At 36.1% G+C, this 26,516-nt stretch overlaps 1 protein-coding gene across 4 annotated transcripts in view; it reads left to right on the forward strand.

Annotated features, from left to right (window-relative positions):
• The window catches only part of CFAP299 (cilia and flagella associated protein 299), a 470,324-nt gene that overhangs the window by 291,348 nt on the left and 152,460 nt on the right, over positions 1–26,516 (forward strand). For 3 of the 4 annotated variants that reach the window (XM_069092982.1, XM_069092964.1, XM_069092954.1), the window contains exon 4: positions 6,502–6,552. The exons of the other annotated variant lie outside the window; for it this stretch is intronic. In XM_069092982.1, coding sequence (XP_068949083.1) covers positions 6,502–6,552 — 51 coding nt within the window. The remainder of the gene's footprint in view (positions 1–6,501; positions 6,553–26,516) is intronic. 4 annotated transcript variants of the gene reach the window in all.

A 26,516-nucleotide genomic window follows, 5' to 3' on the forward strand; every position in this document is an offset into this window, starting at 1 on the left:
ACAGAGAGACAGAGAGAGAGACAGAGAGACAAAGAGAGAGACAGAGAGAGAGAGAGACAGAGAAAGAGACAGAGAGAGACAGAGACAGAGAGAGACAGAGAGAGAGACAGAGACAGAGAGAGAGACAGAGAGAGACAGAGACAGAGAGAGACAGAGAGAGAGAGACAGAGAGAGACAGAAAGAGAGAGAGAGAGAGAGAGAGAGAGAGAGAGAGAGAGAGAGAGAGAGAGAGAGAGAGAGAGAGAGAGAGAGAGAGAGTGTGTGTGTGTGTGTTTGTGTGTGTACGGGGCAAGAGAGTGGAGGTGGGGGGAAATAAAGCACAGCAAGAGTAGGGAATTAGGAAGTCACTTAACCCCAACTGCCCCTCTAAAAAAAAAGGCACAAAAAGAAGTGAACAGGACCTGAACAGAGTTGACTCTTCCACGTGATAGGAGGGAAGGGGACAGATGTGAGAAATGTCGTTCATGGAGTTATAAACAACACAATGTGACAAGAGATTGGACATGTGGGGTGAGCATGAGTGAGAAGTTGAGCATGACACAAAGGCTGTGATCTTCTGACTGACAGCGTGATAATGCCCTCCACAGGATTAGGAAAATTGGAAGGAAGAGAGGGTTTAGTGGGGAAAGATAATGAATGTTGAGTTTGAGATGAGCAAGAGACAGTTGATGCTGTTGCTAGTCTGGAGCTTAGGAGACAACCTAGAAATATATAAAATGTAACACTAAATAACATAACATGGCATAATATATAGTATCATGTAATATAGAATAGTATAATAAAACATAATATAGTGTAATATAAATTCCCATATATGTGTATATGTACATATTGTGTCTATGTATACACACATATGTATATATATATATATATATATGGAAATTATCTTCACAGAAATAATAGTTAAACTAGAGGTTGATGAGATTACTTAACCATATAGTGGAGTGAGAAAATGAGGCCAAAAATCTATCTAGAAAATGAGATTTACAAGGATGTGCTGAACAGTCTTGAAATTGTTAAATTTTCAGTATGAGTACTAAGCAGCAAAGGCTACAGATAAGGGCATAATTTATTGTTTTATCAATTACTTAGACTTAAGAAACTGATAGAGAAAATGTTAATGATGCAGGTTAAACTTAAAAGTATGTTCTACTTTTCAGAGTTGCTAGGAATTATTAGCACGCTCCGGTTGTTGACAATTCAGAGGCTGCAGAGAAAAGAATGAGGATTGAGGGGGGAAAAATGTGATTTGGCAGTTAGGTGATGATTGGTAACTTTTCTCTGGCTTTCATCTCCCCTGACTTTTCCTCTCTCATCAAGTGCCCACAGGTTTTCTTCAGTTTTTGACTGAATGGAGGAACTTAACTCATGCCTCTCTTCTTCATTTTCTCTAGTGCTTTTTTAGATCTTTGCTGGTATATTTGTAAGAGATCTAGGCTCCTCTAGGTCCTTTCACATTGTTAACTTGAGCAGACATGTCTTAGCTGATAACCTACTAGTCCCAATGAGATAGTGTCTTTGGATCATATGCTAATTAAAATGGAAGTTTTCTATTGCCATCCTCAACTGTGTATAGAGCATCTGTAATCGTGATTACAGCTAGTATAAATGCATATGTTCTACATCTGTATTAGACCATTTGGCCTTAACATTCCTTCATCCTGTGAAATATTTATTAAATGAAAGAAAAAGAAAAAAACAGACATGCTTCAACCAGATGTGATATTTAGTTAGCTTGGAAATTCTTTCACCATGGCTTTAGTGTTCAGTCACCATTGCTGGCTGGCCACCTGTATCCAATTTGAATTGATGACTTGTTGGATGTTATTATCTTAATCTCTAATAAGGTAATTGCTGTAGTTCTTTGGTGTAGAAGAAGATTAGTTCCAATGAGATCTCCAATTCTGCATTTTTTATTATTTTGAAGTAATAAATACTTATTCCTGCTTAGCTGCTTAGTCTTCAAAATCCTTTGGAAAGACTGGTGCAAAAGTTCCAAGTCCTTAAAAAAAATTTATTAGTGGATTAAATGAAATGTTAATTTTATAGTATTTATAGATGGTAATTCAAAATAGTTTTGATTGACAGTATTCATAGTTCTCTCAAAGCCACAGTAAGGTAATAGGGTAATAAAATGGCAAAAAATGTCATTATTTTCTAACTGATCTCCCAGTGCTTAGCATATTGAGTTTGCTGCTCACTAATCCTCCACCTCCAAACTTTTTTTTTTTGGAGGGGGGAAGGCAAGGTAATTGGGGTTAGGTGACTTGCCCAGGGTCACATAGCTAGTTAAGTGTCTAGTGTCTGAGGTCGGATTTGAACTCAGGTCCTCTTGACTTCAGGGCTGGTGCTCTATAAACTTGCCACTAGCTGCCCCCAAACTTTTTCACACAAATTACTGACTAGTCCCACCTTATACTTGTGTAATTTATTTCTTTTTGATTCAGGTATAATGGTTATGTGTATTCCTCTTTCCTTTTACCCATTCAGAGGAAAGTGATGTTTGCCCACTCCTTTCCCAAGTCTTTCATGTGTGTGTGTGTGTGTGTGTGTGTGTGTGTGTGTGTATACAGACTTCTATTTGCAAATCCCAAGTACATGAGATAATTTTTCCCATCCTTCCTCTCCCTGCACTCATCCCTCAGTATATTTCTTTTTTCCTCCTTTCTCCATTCTTTTAGAATCATCAAAATTTAAAAGAACCAGTCCCAGACCCTCTGTCCAATCTGTGACTCCTGTGATTAGAGTTCTGAAGGACTACATGTACAACTTCTCCATATTATAATGTAAACAGTTTATCCTTACTTAGTCCCTTATGATTGTTTGTTAATGTTGTGTGTGTGTGTGTGTACATGTGCACTCATGCTTCTTTTGACTCCTGTATTTGTTCAAAGTTTAAACTCAGCTCCTGTTTTTTCATCAGGACTTCTTGGAAGTTTTTTTTCATGAAAGGTATGTTTTTTCCCCATGTAAGATTGTACTGTTTTGCTGGTTTAAGTTATACTTTTTTATATGCCTTTGTCTTTTGCCTTCTGGGATACCACACTCCAACCTGTACATTTCTTTATGGTGGTAGTTGTTGAATTTTGTGTGATCCTGACTGTGAATCCTTGTGCACGAATTCTTTTTAGCTGCTTGCAATAATTTTTTTCTTTGAACTTTATGCTCTAGATTTTGACTATAATATTCCTGGACTTTTTATTTGGGGGTTTCCTTTCCTGCAGTGGTTCATTGGTAGATTTTTTAAATTTCTAATTTGCTTTCTGGTTCTCAGAGATCTGGACAGTTTTCTTTTAAGATTTCTTGAACTATGTTGGGGCTCTTTTTTGGTCAAGGTGCTCAGTGAATCTTAAATTATTCTGCCTTGGTCTGTTTTCCAATTGCTATGAGAAACCTTATATTTTCTTCTATTTTTTTTTCAGAGTTTTGACTTTGTTTTTGATCAAGGCTTGGATCTGAGCAATACTCCAGTGGGCTTGTCCCTACTTGGAAGTTGTAATAGATTGTTTCTGGACTCATCCCCTCAGCTAGCTGAGCATCTCCACCAGTTTGGTGCAGTAGAACTTCAGGCCACTCTGGTCTGGGATTCCTGCCCTGGTCATTACACTTCAGGCTTCAGATGGGACTGCTGGCTGGAGCGGAGATCCTGCTCTGCTCCTGGCATTAGAGCTACTGTTTGCCTCTGAACATATTTCTGGCTGAGTAGACAGTCAAGGAGCCTGCCATAAACCCCTACCCTTAAAAGCCACCCCTATGCAAGCCTCCTCAGTCCTCATTGTATCTGTAATCTAGAATTTGGTAGTGACAGAGAAATCTGCCGAATAGCACCTGATCCCACACCCTTCGGGAAGTCAAATGCCCCAGTATGAATCTGGGATCTCTTCTTATTTCTGCCCAGTCTTGGCCCTCTCACAAATCCCCAAATTCTCTGTTCACCATGTCCATGGCTAGACCCTGTACCCAATGTCCGTATTCTTTTCAGTCTGTCTCCCTCTCCTGACTTGGACTGGAAAAATAACTCAGCGATATTTTTTCTTGAATTTCCTGATTGGTCTTAGTCTTCTATATTTTCTAGATCTTTGTGCAGGAATTGTGTTGGAGAATCTGTGTTCTGCATACTTCTTCCTGATCTTCAGTCATCTTGACATCCTAGCTTTCAAAGCTCCACTCCGGTGTGGCGTCTTACAAGCCTCTCTTGCCTCCTTCCCTCTGCTGCTAATTTCCTGGGAAATTACTTTGCATATGTTTTGTATTTAATTTTCAATGTATCTCTTGTTTTCTTTCAATAAAATTTATTGAAGATAAGGATTGTTTTATTTTTGGTTTTGTATTCTTGGATGTTTGTTAAATTGAATTTAATATATTTTTACATCAGTAGTTTTATGGTGGTTATACTGTCTAGTAGTGAATCATAAAACACCATCATCTGTGAGTAGTCAAACTTGCTGGTCACCCAAACACAATAGAGTTGTGTGTAGTGGGCATAAATAATCTATAGCCTATTACCAGTGATGAAGTACACACATAATGCAGCATGTAAGCCATCCCAGAGGAAAAGGGCCAGTCATATAGTGAAAGCAGTGGTCAACAGTTGGATACCATCCATACTCATAAAATGTCAAGAGATAGAGAAAAGTATCCAGCATGTGAGATCAGTCTGACTTTGGAGATTTATAGGAAGTCAGGGTCAAGATGTACACAGGACACATAGGCATGAATGGGCTGTTCTCTGCACTACTGGGAAGGTGTATCCCTCTTGGTGAAATTATAGATCTTTAATAACCACCACGGTAATCAAAAAAAAGTCATTGTATAACAGATATTTTACTTTAAGAGGTCAGTTTTGCATTTATCATTTGCATTTATGAAGGTTTATTCTAGTCAGCTTCTTTGTTGTGTAACAGACAACAAGAAATGGGGATGCATATGAGGAAAAGGTAATATTGAAATCTATAAAGATAACTGAAGAAAATAGCATTGATGAATTCCTTGAACAATTTTTCTGAAACACTGGTTTTAAAGCAAATATTTTGGAATTATTTCAGGAAATAAATTTCATGTGTTTTAAACTTGATTCTATTAAAAAGCTAGGAAGGATACTGAGTGGACAGTACTGGTATGGTAAGTAAGCCCTGCAGCTGTGCTGGCTTCCCAAATGTTTTGCATGTGTAGTTCTTGAAGAGAAAATAGAAGCAGCCCCCTCATCTCCCAAAACCATAAGATGCTATTTTTTTCATTTAACAATTTTATCAAATATGGTCCACATTTTCACCTTGTGTTTGAAATAATTAGCCGAATCTTCAAGTTGAAGAAGCGACTATTCAGAAAATTAGGCATAAAAAGAGCCCAATAACATTCTCAAAGTGAAATTGCAATTATGTAAATTCTAGCTACTGGAATTATAAACATGGAGACCCAGGAGTGCAAAACTGGAAGGCTGTCAATTGCATTTTAGAGAAAGACATTACCAGGAAAGTTCCATTTTGGCAGAAAGCCCTTGCTGGCATGTGAATTAACTCCCTGATCTGTACCACTTGCTTCTATTTTGGTGTGCAAGTCAAGTGCCTGGAAGTTTCTTTAATGATTTCCTCTCATTCTTCACATAATGAACAGCTGCACTAAATTCTCCAATACTATTCTAAGTATGTACAAACCAACATGTAGCTGAAATGGAAAAAAAATCATTTAATCTAATTTTCTTGGCTGTCTTAGTTGTTTGCACTTGGACTTAAAAAAAAAAGATACTCTTTGAGTAAAGACTAAACAGATTATTTTGCTGTTTGACATTGAACTATCAGGACTGTTGCTTTAGGATAATTGAAACATCTTTTTAGTTGCTTCATACAAATGTTCGAAAAGACCTAGGATATTTTAATCAAATCTAGACAGGTCTTTCAAAATTTGTGAAATTCTTTCCACGTTTTGTATTTTTACGTATATAGATATGTACATAGATATCTATGTGTCAATACATATATAATTTATCTAGTTCAAGTGGTCACAATGATTCATTACAGATATACTAACTATATAACTTTCGATGTCTTTCCCATTATTTATTCTTCTTAAAATAGTCCATGTTGGTGAAATATTAACATTTGATCTTTTTTTTTTACCAGTTTGTGGGATTTTAAAAAATATTCCTCATGTTCATTGTATTCAGTTTTAAATTTTCTCTAGACTTTTGGAGGAATTCACAGGGCTCTGGTGTTTAAATTTTGAGGAATATTTTACCTTTCTCAATGGGCTATATTGTTGTCTTGGCTGTCCTTTTAAATCACAATTCAACATCAATCATTCCCTATAGGAGTGAGTGTACAAAACCCCATTATAACAAAAATGCAGGTGAAAAAATGACCAACTATTGTAGTTCTTAGATCCTGTTCAAATCTTATATCATCAACTAGTGTTAAGATGAAAACTGCTTGGCCTGTTCTGTGAACTTAAGGTCTCAAATCTCCAGATCTCTCATCCAGAGCTGTCTTATTTTCTTCTCTGTAGATTCAGAAAAACCATAGAACTTTCTGGAAGCTCCACCAGCTCCACAAAAAGGTAAAAAAAAAATTTAAAGTGAAGTCTAAGTAGTAAATTAGATTGTAATGTGCACAATTCAATTTTTAAAAAACAACAATATAAAATGTGATTATTATGTACTAGATATCTTTTTTTTTTCCTAGAGGATGTAAAACAGGAGTTCTTAACGTTTCTGTTTGTCATAAACACCTTTGGCAGTCTGGTGAAACCCATGGACCTCTCCACAGAATAATGTTTTTTAAGTACATAAAATAACTTGAGGTTATTGAAATATGTTTTAAAAGGCCCCAGACTCCAGATTAAAAGCTCCCTATGTAAGATCTCTCATTCTTGTAGCACGAAGGGGCAGAGGTAGGCATAGTTTAATCATTTTGCTTCAATTTCTTGATTTCAATAATTTGAATTTCAATATTATGGCTAGAATAAAAGTGGCAGGACAGTTATTGACCTATACTGCTAGAGGGTTTTCCTTGCTGGGAGTTCACTGTGTCAGTGAGATCACAAGACCTGTTTCTCCTACTTGTAATCAAAACTATCACACACACACACACTTTTTGTGGCTAATAACCTAAATGGGAAAGACCTAAGCTTCTTGCATCCTATTTTTACATTAAGATATAGAAATTTAGTTTTATAACCTCAGAGGAATTAGGCAGATTTTTGCTTGTTCAACCTATTACCTCACTGTGGAGATTCCAGCAACCAGATCATAAACCATAATCAAGTCAAGCACTGATAAACATACATACCATCCGATAAAATGACCGCCATAGCATAGAAAGGGAACCAGGACAGGCATTAGAGTAGAACTTTGTTTCTCAATCACTTTTGATTTCGTTTGGGGGACACATAGCCCCTGGGATCACTGATTTTCCTATCATATATATTAAGGTATCTGATCATTGTTAGGCTTGGACACAAAGTCATTTGGGGAGAAATAGGCTCTAGGCCTGTGAGGTGATGCTGGGGGTGAGGCAGGGCCCTCCAGCGGAAAGTATACTAGAATATGATTGGAGGAAAGGGTTAACTAATGTGTTCATAAGTACAATATTAATAATATTAGATGACTCCTCCTGATACCTGCAAAGTTGAGTTGGGCACATCAATGCTCTCTGTCCATGGGCAACACACAGAGTGCCAAGTAAATCTGTACTAAAAGCTTACATGAAGTGTCTGTGCTATCGTGGATTCCCCCACCCACCCACACAAGAGGTTATGACTTCAGGAGAAAGGGGAAGGGGACTTGACATTTTTATTATAAAAAAAAAAAACACTGGTAATTCATCTGGATGAGTCAACGCACCCCGTCCCCAACTTTCATAGTTAATTTATAAATTGTTCAATAATCCATTTCTGAAATTGCATTGCTTAAAACCATATTTTTCCTATTTGTTTATCTGAATCCTTTGTTTTATTGTAGGCCATTATCCCTTTCTTTTAAATAAGTTTTGCTGACATATAACTGTGTATAGTAATTTCTGCAGATTCTTTTCCTTTGTTCTTCATTCATTGTGAATTCACCTTGTTGACTTTTTTTTTTACTCTAGTAATTTGGTTTACCTCTCTTAAAAATCAGATTGGCTAAAGGCTTATTGATTTTGCCATTCAAAAACTAGCTTTTAATTTTGTTGATCTTTCTGTGGTACTTTTTGTTTTTCATTGTGTATATTTCCATTCTAATTTTAAAGATTTCTTCTTTCATATTTATTTTGGGTTTTTAATTGCATACACAATTAATTCTTTTTTCTATTTTGCTAGCTTATTTTCCAGAGGTATCATATTTTCCCTAAGGACTATTCTAGTTTTAGCTACCAAATCTTGGTTTGCTATTTTTTTATCTTATTTTTCAACTATTATGCCAGTAATGGTGATTTTTATTTGTGTTTGGTACATATGGATGGATCAATTTATAATCTAAACTTTCTCTATCATCATCTTTTGAGTTGATATTTGAAGGACTTGCCACCCTTTGCAGATTCTGTTTTGTATACTCAAGGATACTCTATCAAGGGTGAGGAACCTGTGACCTCGAGTCTATGTTTGGCCCTCTAGGTCCTCAAGTGCAACCCTTTGAATCTAAACTTCACAGAACAAATGCTTTTATTAATGGGATTTGTTCTGTGAGGTTTGGATTCGGTCAGAGGACCACACTTGAGGACCTAGAAGGTCAAATGTGACCTCAAGGCTGCAGGTTCCCCACCCTGAGCCTAACAATTTGCCCAGGATTAGTCAGGCCGGTCCTGATGGCCGCTGAGCTTCAGGTCCATTCCATAGCCACTGAATTTGCTGAGCTAATAAGTCTACATTGCTTGGGAATAAATTTCAGTGAAAGTTTCATGTTTCTTCTGATCCCTTTTCCGGCCATCCTACCCCTTTTCATCTCACTTAAACAACTGCTCTTTGGAGCATCCTACGCTTCTTTTCATGTGACCAGCATAACAAAGGTTTGCTTGTCAATCTGGCCCCCTCCCCCTGTAGAGTGGAGGTAGTAGTTCCTGCCAGTTTGTGGATTTTAGAATAATTCCTGATCATTGATATTTCCCCATTTTCCATCCCCTTTACCAGTTACAGTATCACAAAGATGCCTTCAAAGTGACTCTATAATTTCCACTCACCAAGGAAAAAAACATTACTCTTTGTCATCTTCAATATTATTGTTGCTGTTATTTGATTGTTTTCAGTCCTGACTGTTCATGACTCTATTGGGGGCTTTCTTGGCAAAGATACTAGAGTGGCTTGCCATTTCCTTCTCTGTCTAGCTTGTTTTATAGATGAAGAACTGAGGCAAAGAGGGTTAAGTGGCTTGTCCAGGGTCACACACCCAGTAACTGTCTGAGGCCAGATTTGAACTCAGGAAGATGAGTCTTCCTGAATCCAGTCCCAGAGTTCTGTCCGCTGAGCCACTGCATTAGGAACCAAAATAGAGGCATCATAGTGTAACATCTAAAATACTGGATTCATTTTCCAGAGAGCTTGGTTCTAGTCCTAACTGCTATTAAATAACTAAATCAGTCAATTAATAACCATTTATTCAGTACCCCCTGGGGATTGTGCTGTGTGCTGGAAATACAGATGTAAAAGAGGAAACAATTCAATGAGCTTACCACCTATGTTTTAAAAATCTAAGTCATTTAGAAAAAATCATGCAGAATAATTCTAAGCACAAATCCCTAGGGTGCTGCTCTCCAGACTGCTTTCCAAGTTGACAATTGAGTCATTAACAAATGTGTAAGACTGGCCATTCAGCCAATGCTAATTTCATCTTATTGTATTACCATCTAGTCCAGGGGTGGGGAACCTGTGGCCTCAAGGCCACATGTGGCCCTCTAGGTCCTCAGGTGCAACCCTGTAACTGAATCTGAACTTCACAGAACAAATCCTTGTAATAAAAAGGATTTGTTCTGTAAAATTTGGACTCAGTCAAAAGGCAGCACCCAAGGACCTAGAAGGCCACATGTGCCCTCACGGCCGCCTGGTTCCCCACCCCTCATCTTTTCCATCTTCTCCACCTCCCTAAGAGTAGTATATGAACCTTTTGGAAATGATTTGCTAAAATCCAAACAAACTGTATATAAGAATAGCTTAGAAAAGAAAGTAGAAAACCTTACATAGGTAATGAACTTGAAACTTAGAATACAACAAACAGAAATTGGTCACTCCATTGAGACTACAAGAAATATTCAAACAAAATCAAAAGGTTGAAAATTTAAGATACATATTTAAGAATTTAATATGATAATTTAAGATATATATGTATATACACATATGTGTCTATGTATATATACATATAGATGTACATATAACAGTTGGTCTAGGGAACAGGCTTAAGTGTCTTGCCCAAGGTCACAGAGCTAGCTAGTCAGTGGATGGGGCCAGATTTGAAGTTAGGAAGATGGAGTCTTCTGACTCCAGGTCCAGCACTTTTTCCACGGAGCCACCTAGCTGCACATCAGAAAGAATAATGCTAGGGAGGAAATAGCCACAAGCAAACAAAACTTTGCAGTCCTAGAAGAAGGACTAAAAGATAAAAACAAAAGAAAAATAAAGAGCCAGAATTTAAGGTAGTGCCTTAAATCTCCTCTTAAGACATTTGGAAAATGGCTGAAATATGTGTACCATGTGAGTATAATGGAAAATCATTGTACAAAAGAGATGATTTCAGAGAATCCTAGCTGTTATGTGCTGATGCAGAGTGAAGTAAGCAGAATGAGGAAAACAATTCATACAAGGACAGCAATGGACAGATAACTTTGATGAAAGTGTGCTACCCTTTGTGGACTCAAAGTGTGGAAAGAGTCAAAAAGATTTGGATGATGACCACTGTGCATTTGTTTTGATTGATTTGCTTATTTGTGAAATTTGTAAGCATTGTAACATAAGCATAATCATTCAATACAAGTTTTTCATTTTTGTTCTCTTTGCTTCTTATGGGGAAGTAGAAGGCTAGCAGTAGGGATGCCAATAAAAAAAAAGATGGCCATTGGAACATTTTTTTTTTAATGAACAGAAAGAAACAGAAGGGTATTCAGAAGGAAGCAAAGACAAGTTGGACAATTTTAAAATCAGTTATATCCTAGAAAATCTTATGGATATTCACATTTGGGTTTCACATAGTCTTTTCGTTTAATTATATATTAATAAAATTAATTAATATAATATAATTGATATAATAATTATAATTGATAATAAATTATATATATACTCTTGCTTTAAGTTGGGTATTTTACCAAAACAAAATTTTAGGAAAAAAGATGGGAAAGAAGAATGGCAGTATTTTTCAAGGAATTTGTTGCAAAGATTTTTCCCCAATTTCCTGTTTTGCTTTTACTTTTTCTAGATTAAATTTGTTTCTGCAAAAACTCTTAAATTTCATATAATCAAAATTTCACATTTCATCTTGTTTAATCCTTCTTATACTTGTTTAGTTAAAATTTTTCTTTGTATAGGGCCATAGACCCAAAATGTAATTCCTTCCTTGCTTTTCTAATTTGTTTGATATGACTGTCTGGTGTGAGGTATTGGTCTAAACCCAATTTCTACCAAATTGCTGTCTAGTTTTTCTAGCAGTTTGTTTAATAGTGAATCTTTCCACAGTAACTAGGTTTTTTGGGTTTTTGCTAACGCAAACATTATGCAACTGTGTTTGTTTGCTTGTGTGTGTTGTTCAACTAATTCACCTTTCTTTTTTAAAAAATATTTTCCAGTTACATGTAAAACAATTTTTAATATCCATTTTTTTAATTTTGAGTTGCAAATTCTTTCTCTCCCTCCTTTCTCCCCTGGTTGAGAAGGCAAGCAATTTGATATGTTATATATGTGTAGCCATGCAAAACATTTCCATGTTAGTCATGTTGTGAAAGAAAAGACAAAAAAAAAGAAAAAAGAAAGTTGAAAATGTATGCTTCAATCTGCAGACTCCATCGGTTCTTTCTCTGGAGGGAGATATCATTTCTCATAAGTCCTTTCAAATTGTCTTGGATCATTATATCACTGAGAATAACTAAGTCATTCACAGTTAATTTTGCTGTGACTTTATCCACTGCTCTCCTGATCTGCTCACTTCACTGTACATAAATTCCTGTAAGCCTTTCCAAGTTTTTCTGAAATCATGCTGCTCATTGTTTCTTATAGCACAATGATATTCCATCACAACCATATATGACAATTTGTTCAGCCTTTCCGCATTTGATAGGCAATTCTTTGCCACCACTAAAAGAGCTGCTGTAAATATTTTTGTGCATATAGGTCCTTTTCCTTTTTTTCACATTTTTAGAATTCAGACCCAGTATTGCTAGGTCAAAGGGATGCATTATAGCCCATTGGTCATAGTTCCACATTGTTCTCCAGAACATTTGGATCAGTTAACAATTCCACCAACAATGCATTAGTGTTCTTATTTTCTGACATCCTCTCCAACATTTCTCTTTTCTTCTGTCATGTTAGCCAATCTAATAGGTTGCACCTAAGCATTGTTTTAATTTGCCTTTTTCTAATCAATAGTAATTTATAACATTTTCTCATATGAATATCAGCAGCTTTTTCATATTCTTTGGTCATTTATCAATTATGGATTGACCTGTAGTCTTATAAAATTGACTCTTTTCTCTATAGATTTGAGAGATGAGGCCCTTATTTGAGAAATTTGCTATAATATTTTTCATAGTTATGATTACTCTTTATTTTCCTTCATCTCTTTTATCCTCTCTCTCTTTGTCTCTCTCTCTTTGTCTGTCTGTCTCTGTCTCTGTCTCTCTCTGTCTGTCTCTGTCTCTCTGTCTCTCTCTGTCTCTCTCTCTGTCTCTGTCTCTCTCTCTCTCTCTCTGTCTCTCTCTCTCTCTCTCTCTCTCTCTCTCTGTCTCTCTCTCTCCTTCCACCCTGTCATTCCTCAAAAGTATTTAACTTCTTAGCACTACCTCCCCCCAGCCACCCTCCCTTCTATCACTACCACCCCTGCCTCTTTCTTATTACTTCCCCCTCTTCCCTGTTGGGTAAATTAGATTTCTCTACCAAACTGAGTATATATGTTCTTCCCTCTTTAACCAAATTCTGATGAGAATAAGGTTCAAGTGTCATCTGCCACTCCTCCCCATATTCCCCTTCTACTGCTTCCTTTCCCCTTCCCTCAGTGCATCCTTCTTTTTCACCTTTTATTTCTATTTCTTTTAGACATCATCCAATTAAAATCATCTTTCTTTCTCATCTTTTAATTTTATTTTTTATATATCATCCCATCATGGTCAACTCACAACCATGTTTTCTGTCTATGTACATTCCTAACTTTCCTAATAAGGAAATTATCAAATTATATTTGAAATTCAAATATCATCTTCCTCTGTAGGAATGTAAACAGTTTGACCTTATTGAATCCCTTATGGTTTCTCTTTCCTGTTTACCTTTTTGTGGTTCTCTTGAGTCTTTTATTTGAAAGTGAAATTTTCTATTCAGCTCTGGTCATTTTATCAGGAATGTTTGAAAGTTTTCTATTTCATTAAATGTCCATTTCCCGAATCCCTGAAAGATTATACTCAGTTTTATTGGGTAGTTGGTTCTCAGTTGGAATCTTTGTTCCTTTGCTCTCTGGAATACCATATTCCAATCCCTAAATCTTATGTGATCCTGACTGTGGCTCCACAATATTTGAATTGTTTCTTTCTGGCTGCTTGCAGTATTTTGTCCTTGAACTGTGAGCTCTGGAATTTGGCAATAATATTCCTGGGATTTTTCATTTTGGGGTCTCTCTTAAAAGGTGGATTCTTTCCATTTCTATTTTACTCTCTGGTTCTAGGATATCAGGGCATTTTTCCTTGATAATTTCTTTAAACATGAGGTCTAGGCTCCTTTTTTGACAAGGCTTTCAGAAAGTCCAATAATTCTTAAATTATCTCTCCTGGATCTATGTCTAAGTGAGTTGTATTTATCCCTGTGAGATATTTCACATTTTCTTCTATTTTTCATTCTTTGGGTTTTGTTTTATTATTTTTTTAATATATCATGGAGTCTAATCCTTGATTAATTCTGATTGTTAGGGAATTTTTTTCATCAGTGAGCTTTTGTACCTCCTTTTCCATTTGACCAATTCTGTTTTTAAGGTGTTCTTTTTTCAGTGAATTTGTTTTTACATTTCCCACCCACATTTAGCCAATATTGCTGTTTAAGGAATTCTTCTCCTTAGTAGGTTGCCTCTTTTATAATTTGGCCTATTCTATTTTAAGGTGTTATTTTCTTCAGCATTTCTCTGTGTGTGTCTCTGTGTGTGCGCACAGGTGTGTGTGCCTCCTTTGCCAAAATATTGACTCTTTTTTTCATTATTTTATTGCATCACTCTCATTTCTTTTCCAAATTTTTTTCTCTACCTCTCTTATTTGATTTTTAAAATCCTTTTTGGAGCTTTTCCAAGAATTCTTTTTCTGGGCCTGGCACTAATTCACATTTTTCTTTGAAGCTTTAAATGTGACCATTTGACTTTGTCTTCTTCTGAGTTTATATTTTCATCTTTCCTTTAACCATAGTACCTTTCTATGGCCAGGTTCTTTTTTCTGTTGTTTGCTCCTTTTCCTGGCCTATTTCTTGATGTAACTTTGTATTAAATTTGTGCTCTACTCCCAGAGTGGAGGGGCCAAGCTTCGAGTTTTTCAGGCTTCTATTTTCAAAGCTGGTTCTTCCAAGGTGGTTTGAGCTAAGGAGTGGTGCGGTTAGTGCTCTCCTAGTCTGTGAGCTACCACAAGTACTCTTTTCCATTGGAACTGTGACCAGGGTCCCTACTCCTGTATAGCTACATGCTCTATTGTGCTAGTATTTCTCCTCACCCTGGAACTACAACCCAAAACTACATATGATTTCATTAGAAATATACAGGAATGCTGAGGATTTATGTGGGTTTATTTTATATCCTACAACTCTGACAAATTTATTTATTGTCTCAAGTAGTTTTTTACTTGATTCTCCAGGATTATCTAAGTGTATCATCATATCATCTGCAAAGACTGATAACTTTGTCTCTTCTTTGCCTAATTTTATTCCTTTGATTTCTTTTTCTTCTCTAATTGATACTGCTAACATTTCTAGTACCAGATTGAATAAGAGGGGTGATAGTGGACACCCTTGTTTCGCCCCTGCTCTTATTGGAGATGCTTCTAGCTTATCCCCATTACATATAATACTTGCTGATGGCTTTAAATAAATGCTTCTTTTTTTTTTTAAAGCAATTGGGGTTAAGTAACTTGCTCAAGGTTACACTGCCAGATGTTTCTGGGTGGGTGCTAAGTGTCTGAGCCCGGATTCGATCCCAGGTCATCCTGACTCTGGGGCTGGTATTCTTACTCACTGTGCTACCTGGCTGTCCCACTACTTATTATTTTAAGGAAGGCTCGATTTATTCCTATAATTTCTAGTGTTTTTAATAGGAATGGATGTTGTACTTTGTCAAAAGCCTTTTCTGCATCTGTTAAGATAATCCAGAAGTACACATGAGCAATACAACAGTGCCCTGCACCCAGTGCCAGCAAAGGGTCAAAGGATCCCCTGTAATTTTTTGACTGATTGTCCCTGGCCCCTTACCATCTGTAGGGCTGAGAGCTCCAGAAACCACCACTGCAAATTCAGTGGCCCCAAGGCCTGATGCAGCCTGTGCACCCTGGTGTGACAGACCTTTCTTGCCAACTTTCTAAGTTCTCTTGAGCTGTAAAGTTGTTTTATCCTGTCATTTTTGTTGGTTCTGCTACTCCTGAATTTGTTTTGAGTTATTATTTTAAAGTTTGGGAGGTGCGGGTGGCCAGGTGGCGCAGTGAGTAAGAGCATTGGCCCCAGAGTTGGGATGACCTGGGATCGAATCTGGGCTCTGATGCTTAGCACCACACCCAGAAATAACTGGCCATGTAACCTTGAGAAAATTACTTAACCCCAATTGCTTTAAAAAATAAAATAAAATAAAGTTTGGGAATTTTGGAGAGCTCAGGCAAGTCCCTGCCTTTACTCTGCTATCTTGTCTCTATCCCTACTGCCTATTACTGTTCAACCTCTCTTTTTTAAATTTAGTACAAAATAATTTTAATGATTACTGATTAGTACAGTTTGACATCTATTATGGCTGGACCCTATTTCTTTTTTCTTTAATAACTTTGAGATTCTTAAATTTTGTCCCTCCAGATGCATTTTGTTATTATTTTTCATAGTTCTATAAAATATTCTTTTTGGTTAATTGTGTACAATACTCCATAAACAAATTGGTTAGTTCATATTGTTATTTTTTTATATTGACTTGACCTAACCATGAACAATCAATGTTTCTCCAATTATTTAAATCTGTCTTGATTTCTGCAAAGAATGTTTTATAATTAGGTTCATATAGTCCTTGGATAAATGTTGATAGATAAACTACCAAATATTTTATAGATTCTGTAGTTATTTTGAAAGTATTTTCTCTTTTTAGTTACATATAAGAATATGGTTGGTTACATATAAGAATAATGATGATTTGTATGGTTTTATCATGTATCCTAAAATTTGGGTGAAGTCATTAATTATTTTTATTAGTTTTTACTTGGCTCTTTGGTATCCTCTAAACACATTATCATATCACATGAAAAAGAAAAGTCAATGATTTTTTTTCTATCTTTATTCCTTTATTTTCTTTTTCTTATAGCTACAACTTGCAATTTTAGCACTATATCAAATAGTAGTGATAGTTGTCATCCTTTTATTTTAATATATCCTTGATTTTAATGTAAAGGCCTCTAATTTTATTCCATTATATATCATGTTTGCTCTTGTATTTAGGCAATACAATTTACTGTATTAAGAAAAGGTCTATTTATTCTTAAGATTTCTAGAGTTTTTAATATAAATGAGTGTTGAATTTTGTCAAAAGCTTTTTCTGAATCTATACTCATATGATACTTATTGTTTATATTATGATATGACAACATGATATAATTATGTTATTTTTATACAAGTAACTTTTGTTGAACCAACTTTTGCAATTCTTTCTGGTAGATACTAAATCTGATCATGGTATATAATCTTTCTATATATTTTTGTAGTCTACTTATTAACATTTTATTTGCATTTTTCATCAGTATTCATTAGGGATATTGGTTTCCTATTTTCTTTTTCTCCCCTTGGCTTAGATATCAGGACAGTATTTGTGTCACAGAGATTGGAAGGATGCCTTCTTTTCTTATTATTATATACAATTTACATAGTATTAGAATTAATTTTCCTTTGAATGTTTGATACAGTTAACTTGTGATTCATTCCACCTGGTCTTAGAGTTGTTTTCCTTGGGAGTTCATATATGGTTTATTCCATTTCTTTTTTATGGTATTGCATTATTTAGTTTTTTCTTATTTTGTTGTTAATATAGGTAATTTTAAAAGCATTCATCTCTTTCCACTGTGTTAACAATTGTGTTAGCATGTAATTGGGCAAAATGATTTCTGATAATTTCCTTTATTTCCTCTTCAATTTTTGTAAATTCTTCTTTTTTTCATTTTTTTGCATGATTTTCCTTTTTAAAAAGCAGGTTAGCTGACCCAGTTATCCATTTTATTAGTTTTTTTAAGTTTCTACTTCTATTTACCCACTTGGCAATCCCTTTCCTTGCAATTTTATTAATTTCTTTAATATTCATAATTTCTACCTTATTATTTAGTTGATTTTTTTAAGTTTTTATTGCACGCCCAATTCATTGATTTGTTTTTTACTTCCTCTGTATTTTTAAAAGCATTTAGAGATGCAAATATTCTCTTCAATATTTCTTTGGCTTCATCCTATAAGTTTTATATGTTATAGTATTGTAATTTCTTAGATGACATTTTTTTTTACTGTAATTATTCTCTGTCCCACCAGTGTTTTATAATTACATGTCTGTCTCCATCTACTTTTTAATTCTTCATGGACCTTTTATTCATATAATTTTATTACACTATGATTTGTACACTATGTATTTAATATTTCTGTTTTTCCATGTTTTTGGTGAGGTCTTTATGTCTCATTGCCATTTGGGGGGTAAAAATGTCATATTCACCTGACATGTCTATAAATTCCTTTCTATTGCTATTTAGTAAGTGCTAGAGAGCTATCATTTCTAATTTTTATAAAATTCTACTTAGGTATCCCTAACTTCTTTTATCTTTTGTTTAAATTGTCTGGGTATATAAAAGGTACAATATTAAAGTTCCCTGCTGTTATAATTATTTTAAATGTTTTATTGTTAGGGCTTTGTTTCTTATATTACCATAGTTATCCTCAAGTATCCTTTCTCCTCCTGATTCTGGAGAGCCATCCCATATGACAAATACTAATATTTTAGAGAGGAAAAAAATAATCAGCATAAATTATCAATACATTGCAAAAGTCCATACACATGTTCAATGTGTAAGAACTGTATTCCTACCTTCATGAAGTGGTAGGTTGGAAGTTATCTTCTCTTAAAGGAAGAATCTTTTTTATTCAGCTCTTGTTTGATCTTTATAATTTTGGCACATTTACTTTTGATTTTATTTTTTGGTGGGTAGTTGTTCTTTCCATGTACTGTGTTACAGTCACTGTATAAATTATTTTCCTGGATCTGCTTGTTTCATTCTTCATCAGTTCATATTGCTCTTTCCACATTTCTCTGTAATCTTCTCTGTAGCAGAGGCAGCTAGTGAGTAGAGCATTGTACTTGGAGCTAAGAAGACCCAAGTTCAAATCCAGTCTCAGACACTTACTAGCCTTGTCCCTCTGAGCAAATTTCTTAATTTCTATTTGCCTCCATTTCCTTATCTATAAAATCAGGATAATAATAGCACCTGCCTCCCACAGTTGTTATGAGGAGCAGATGAGATGATAACTGTAAATTGTTTAGCACAGTATCAGTACATGGTAAGCACCATATAAATGCTATCTTATCAATCTATCATTATCTTCATTATCATTATTAACATGCATAATTTCTTACAGCATAGTAATATTCCATTATATTAATTTACCACAGTTTGTTAACCATCCCCTAATTGATTTTCATCTACTTTGTTGCCATTTCTTAGCTATCACAAAAAGTGCTGCTATAAATATTTTGGAGTATATGGAGACTTTCTTACTATAGATTACTTTCTTGGGCTATGAGCCCAGAAGTGGAGTCTGTGATTTAAAGGGTATGGACATTTTAGTCACTTTTTTTTTTACATAATTCCAAATTCTTTCCAAAATGTACCATTTCTCAGTTCCACCAGTAATGTATTAGCATCTCTATCCTTCTCAACCCCTCCCCATTGACTGTTGCCATTGGATGCCTACTTTATAATTTTACTATTTCTCTTTTCAATTCAATTAACTTTTTCCTTAATTATTTATATATTATGCTATAAGGTATATTGATATTAATTTTTTTTACCTGTGCTGCCTTTAAGCATCATATAATTTCTTTGCTTATCTCTTTTTATCCTATTTATGTTTACTGTAGCCTATTTGAAGCTAAGACTGCCCCCTCTTGCTTTCTGGAGTTCAGCTTAAGCATAATGGGTTTTCCACCAGCAAAACTTATGTTGATCTTTTTGGTTCAAATGTATTTCTTGTAAACAACGTATTTTCATCTTCTGCTTTCTAATCCACTTATGCTATCCTCTTCTGTTTTTTTTTTATTAATTCATCTGATTCATATTCACAAGCTTTTTTTGTTAATTGCATTTTTCCCCATCCTGTCCTCATGTACTTTTTCTTCTCCTTCCTGTCAACTCCTTCTTTAAAAAGAAAGAAAACTTAATTTTATTCTTGAGCATCTTTCATGTCTTCTGACCTGACTTCCCCCGAATCATTTTAGTTCATGGGATCCTACTCATCTTTCCTCTGAGCCCTTTGAAATCTGCTTTCTCAACATCTTGGGTGCTGTATTTTCCTTCTCTATTACAATTTTTTTTTCTATCACAAACTTTTGAATGGAGTGATCACTTCCCACAAGGATTTCCATAATTTCCACCCCAATAACCAGTTAGCAAGAATCTGATCCAGAATAGAATTATACTAAGCCAAGTCAAGAATTTTTTTTTAGTTTTTCTGCCTTTTGGTAGATAGAGAGAACATCAGCATGTGTTTTGATAAGTCTCCCCTCACTATTATATCATGCCTCTTTGCCATTCTTGTGATATATTTGTGAGACTCTTCATCCACATCTTCTTTCTATCTGGAAAGTCTAAAATGTACTTCAGTGACACAAGCACTTCTATTTCTCACTCCTTTGACTTTTACCCAAATACTATCTGCCATGCTTTCCTTTGCCTCTTCCTGGATTTCCACACGAGTGTGTCTCCATATTATATAATGCTAACCCATCTCTACAAAGACATGGTCTACTCATCAAGTTTTAGAGATACCTATGAGGTCAGATTTGCCTCATTGCATTATAACCTTTACTACCTTTTATTTGTTACCTAAAATTAGACCTTTGTTTAGAGATGTTCATACAAACTGAACAAGCAAAGAACATTTTACGAAGTTCTCAGTAACTGTCATATACCTAGTGCCTCCAAGGCCTGTCCTAACCAAAGACAACTAAGAAAGAATGAATACTAATATTAAGCTTAAAACTAACCAAAAGTGGGGGAAAAGGAAAAATGAGCTTCATCTGTCTAAGGAAACTAGAACACATGCAGATTAGGGATTTAGGATTCATTGAAGGTCACCCCTTCATCTTCTGGTGAGAAGTCAAATTGTCTTAATAGAAAATTCCATGAGTTCTTCTAGTACACAGGGTAACCTGTTCATGGCTGAAATGGATTCCATAGCAATTGTCTAGTGCTATCCAAGTGGAAGACTAGATCGACTTTCTCCAGGGGTCTCTACAACACCCAACCAGACACCAAGTAAACAAACTTAGATAAGCTTTGAACAAGTATGGTTCCCAAAATAGGATTAAGTGCTTGGTACTTAATGGAATCTGCATTTCAGATCCTGAGATAGCTCCCAAGCCCCAAGACCCAGGTGGGCTTACTCTACAGAGGCTTTTCCTCTTGGCTCAGGCAAACTTACACTCATTCTATACAACAAAGGAGTAGACCCCTTCTCTTACATTATGGTGTTCATTATGCCCTCACTCTGGGGAAAATCTTTTCAAATGAGCTTGGGTATGGCTCCATATATAAGGACTTATTTTAAAAGGGATTAATAGAGTCCCTTGCAGAAAAGTAACTATTCACTGTACTAAGTAGTAGATAACAGATATAGGACAGCTATTAATTTCTTCCAGCAAAAAAGAAGTACCTACAGCCAAGAGATTCATAAGCATTTGTTAACAAGAATGAAAAAGGGAACAGTAATATACTTGTATTATATATTTCCCAGGAGCTAAGGACTATGAGCAACATCTGAACATATTTAACTTTAATTTCAATCATCATTATCTGAGTAGCAGCTCAAGCACCAGCCCTTCTGTCTTCCAGGCCATGGCTTCTCCTTTCAAGTTCCAGGGTGATTCTATTGGTGGTCATTCCTACCTCCGAGAAGTGGTACAGGTTCAGGAAGCTGCAAGACACTAGAAAATGCCAGTCACTCACCATCCAGGCACTCATAACTCATATTCATGGCATTATTTCCAAGGCTGGAAGCATCATCTGCAGAAAAAAATTTGAAACACAAAAGACAGCTATGGAATTTTCTGAGGCTGACCTAGGTCAGCACATGATCCCACAGGCACATGCATGTAGCTGCTAGGGAGGCAGAAAGTCTGAGGCCAGATTTGAACTGAAATTTTCCTGATTCCAGGCCCAGCACTCTATCATTGCACCAGCAAGCTACCCCATAGTTTGTGAGGACCCATGATTAACAGTCAGCCAGTTGAAGCATACTCCTATTAGCAAAACTATTTACTGAAGATACCTTAACACTTACTAGCTGTGTGATCCTGGATAAGTCACTTAACCTGCTTGCCTTAATTCCTCATTTGTAAAATCAGCTGGAGAAGAAAATGAAAAACTAATCCAGTATCTTACCAAGAAAACCCCAAATGGGTTCAGGAAGAGTTTGGATATTACTGAAATGACTAAACAACAAATAAACATTCCCTTTATAAACTCAGCACACGGTATCCTGCTTCAGATTTACACAAACCATCTAGTGATAGTAAGACACAGGTTTAGGTGATATATGTAGCTGATCAGCTGTTGCCACTCCAGCACTGTAGGGCACCCATGAACTTTCTTTCTTCATTGAGTCTTCATAAAAGTGCCCCTTAGGGCACAGCATCTCCACTTGGATGGGCTGCCCAGCTCTCCTCCCAAGTTTGCTACTCTGAAGCCAAACTCGTGAGTCCATGGCCAGGTCTTTTTCTTGCTTTCCTTGCCTCTCTTGTCTGTATTGAATGTGTTCCTTTCGCCTCAAATGTTTCTTAAAGTCTATAGAACTGACTCTTGCTGCTAGCTGTATATCTTTTAGGTGACTAACTGCTGCTATCAGGACTGATCATGAAGGGAGTGGGGTGGGGAAAGGAGGAAGAAGAGGAGAGAAATGTTCTTGAGCTGAATATCTCTGTGACTGTTTATCCTCTTTGGCCATCTCTTCTCCATTGCTGAACTACATAAAGTCCCATTTTGAGCCTAGTCAAATTTCATTGCCCCTTCTGAGTCATTCAGAGAGAAGTCTTCATGCTTCTATGCTGGTCTTTGCACATTCTAACTATAAGAAGCACTTGAACTTTTGCCATTAAAACTCCTCTGGAGTTTTATAATTTATCCTAGTAAATTATTACTCAACTCATACATTTTCAGGCTGTTATTAAATTTAGGTTTCCAATTCTCAGATTAAGTTTGAGTTCCCCAAGGTAAAAATCCAAGGCTTCTCCATTAGATACTTAATGCGTGTTGTCTGCTTTAAAAACAAGGAGAAGGGTAACGTGACCCAATTCTTGGGAATTGAAATAATGCCATTTGTACTGAAGTGTTATGTTACATTACATCATTGTGTCATACCACACACATTTGATAAGGGAAGACATAACGCTTTTTGATAGATTCTTTTATACAAGAACTCTATGGGTCAAAAAAGAGCTGTTTTTCATTTAATAACTGAAATGTACAGGGGCTGATTTAGACCATATGTAGGTCAATGTAGAAATATGTTACTCCATGGTGGAGCTGTAGTTTGTGTAAAATTTTCCTGAAAGGAGAATATTTTGATTAATGTATCTAAACACTAGTTAATTTCAACTACAGAAATTAAATGTCATTACTTTTTAAAAAACAAAACTTGTAACAAACTGTCGTAAGGCTGCCATTTTTCCTGTTCTTTGCACATTCCCAGCTTCTGAAACAATCTAAAGACTAGCTCATTGGAGAAACATATTGGTCATTGGGAAAAGTTAAAGTAAGACTGAAAGCAAAAGTTACCTCTCTATGAAACGGGCCTGTGGTGAGATTGTTAGTATGTTTGATACTGGTATCTCTGAATAATTCAAATTTTTCAGTTATTTATTATCGTCTAAGAAAGTAAAAAAAAAAAATCCTCAGAAGTAATATGTGGAGATTTACCTTCACAATTAAATACATATTTGCATCAAATGGTTAAGTATCCATATGTTTGTTCATATGTGTATGAGTGTGTGATTGTACATAGAAATACGTAAAGATATATATATACATACACATATATGGAACAATATGAACTTTGATACAGTTTTGATCAATGCCATTAAAATGCATTTTGTTACTTTTTAATCATTGTGATATCCTTAGACAAAATAAACACTAAATAACCTTCAACATGTGATTTGTCATATCACCGCTCATTGTTTTCAGGCCTCCCCACTTGAACTTTCTCCATTTTTGTGTCCATGACCTTCATTTATGTGGAATGTGCCTCAGTCCAGTGGGACGGTGTGCTGGGTTGGGATTCAGGAAAGACAGCCAAGCAAGCAATTAATCAGCAACAATTGACTAAGTGTGTAATAGGTGCTGGATACTGAGGGGAAAGTGTGTTCCAGGGAAGGCCCCAGCATGTTGGATTTAATCTCACTGAAGGATTTGGGGGAGGGAATGGACAAGGATCACACAAGGTGAGATGTTGTGAACAGGTCGTAATTTATTCTGTTGGAAGGAATTCCCAAATTAATGAAATCATAGATGCTTTGAAGTATTGAAATATTGAAGTTAAGTCTTTTCTGCTGTTATGTAGAATCAACCCTAATACTACACATTTTAGGGTTACTGGTATCACCATGTGATGCATCACCCTCACACCCAGTACACCATCGGACAAACATTTTCTACGTATTTACTACATGTAAAGCACTGTGCCATATTCCAAGAGGACAAAGATACAGCTAAATAGTCCTTAATTTGCTGAGGATTGGAGCTAAGATGTGGACACAATAGGCGCATGCAAATAATGTGTGGAAGGAGTTCATTAACAGGAAAGTCTCTTCTTAGGAGGTGGGTATCACTTTAGTGTAAGCCCTGACAGGAACTAGGGGTTTTTAGAGGGCTGAAGGATTGCATTTCAGAAATAGGCCACAGCCAACACAGAGACATATAGGCAGGAGATAGAATGTTGGTGTTAGGAATAAGCCAATAGAGGGGTTCACTTTCGTTGGACCCTGGAGTGGGTAAAGGGGAATGACGTGAAACAAGCCTGGAAAAAAGAAAGTTGGTGCCATGATGCGCAGGGTTTTACGTGCCAAGGTTGGTATTTTAGCTGAGAGGACATAGAGGGCCACAGAAGGGTCTTGGTCAAGGCCTATCTTTAGAATTGAGTATTTGGGTGCTTCATTGGGCAGCTATGTGGGAGATGGATTTGGGCAGGGGAAAGGCTTGAAGCCAGTAGTCCTCTCCAATTTAGGAGAATGTCAGGGTCCAATTGGGAGGTGATGAAACCCTGAACTAGTTGGTAGCTGTATTATTAAACAGCACTAAACAGTTGTGTCTTTTTAAGAGGGTTGGAAGGAAGGGTTTGTAATCAGAAACATTTAATTAATTTTGATAGCAGAACTTTATATTCGCTTCTCTCAGTGTTTCATACATTTTTGGTTGGGAAGTGGTGTATAGAAATTCCAGTATGAAGAATTCTTACACTGATACAGATTGTTTGTAACACATAGGCGAGGGACAGTGGTTCTTATCTTTTTTTTTCTTTGGTGGTCACAGACCATCACTTTGGTGGTCTGGTGAAGCCTGTGGACCACTTCTCAGAATAATTCTTTTAAATTCATGAAATGAAACACATAGACTTACAAAAGAAACCAATTATATTGAAATAGTTATCAAAAATGTTTTTAAAAGACAGTATCACAGACCTCTGGTTAAGAGCTCTTGTCTTAGAAAGTTGCCTGGAACACTGAAAAGTAAAAGAACTTGCCTGTGCCATGGCTGGGATTATTCCAGAGATGGATCTTCCTATCTCCAAGGCCATCCCCCAAACTTGTATCCTACACCTGGCTCCCCTACCTCTAACAGGGGAGCTTTTTTGCTTTATTGCCTGGAGACCAAGGTGTCTGTGAATGTAGGAGCATGGAGCATGGGTCCTGGAGTCAGGAAGACCTGAGCTCAAATCTAGCCTCAAACCCATAGGAGCTGTGTGATCCATTCTGTCTATACATCTCACTTGAACTCCCTTAGTCCTTTGTTCCTCTCTCACATATATTATTTGTATTATAGATATGTCAGATTATGTATGAAGAATCTTATATTTTAGACCACATCAAACTATTTTACAAAGGTAGCGTAATTCCCAGGAAAAATAATGACCTATGCAATCAGTTTTATGGTTGTGTCCCTGATTGTTATTGCGTATAGTGGATATGATTACAAATCATTATTGTTGGCAAAAAATTGCATTCCTGTGGTTGTAAAAGCATCATGACTTCTTGTTTTTCAGTTGTTTCAGTCATGTCTAACTCTTCATAATCCCATTGGGGGCTCTCTTGGCAAAGATACTAAAGTGGTTTGCCATTTCCTTCTGCAGCTCATTTTACAGATGAGGAACTGAGGCAAACAGGGTTAAGTGACTCACCCAGGGTCACACAGCTAGTAAGTGTGTCAGGTCAGATTTGAACTTGGGGAGATATTTTTCCGACACCAGGCCTGGCACTCTGTCCACTGCACTATGTAGTTGTCAGTATCATGACTTACCTTAAGCCTTTAAATAAGAAAAAAAAAGACAAAGAATATAACTTAATGGTGAACCCTGGATGTTTTATGCTGTGTAGAATGCTGTAATTGTAGCAAGTTCTGTTGGAGATGTTCAGTCATCTTTAATTCAGTTTGTTGCTTACCTTTTGATATAAGCTTCATACTTTATATTATGGGAGTAGCTACTCAGCCAACACACATTTATTAAGTTCTTCATGCCTTCCATGAATTATGCTAAGCCCTGGGCATAAAAAGGAAGGTGTGAGCAGTCTTCTGTCTTCAAGGAGCTCTCATCCCAATGAGGGAGACAACATGTATCTATAATATCTATAGTATCTATCTATCTATCTATCTATCTATCTATCTATCTATCTATCTATCTATCTATCT

The sequence above is a fragment of the Petaurus breviceps genome, unplaced genomic scaffold (genome assembly GCF_028583685.1).
Source record: "Petaurus breviceps papuanus isolate PSGF00001 unplaced genomic scaffold, PetGlider_PUasm1.0 126, whole genome shotgun sequence".
Taxonomy (NCBI): Eukaryota; Metazoa; Chordata; class Mammalia; order Diprotodontia; family Petauridae; genus Petaurus; species Petaurus breviceps.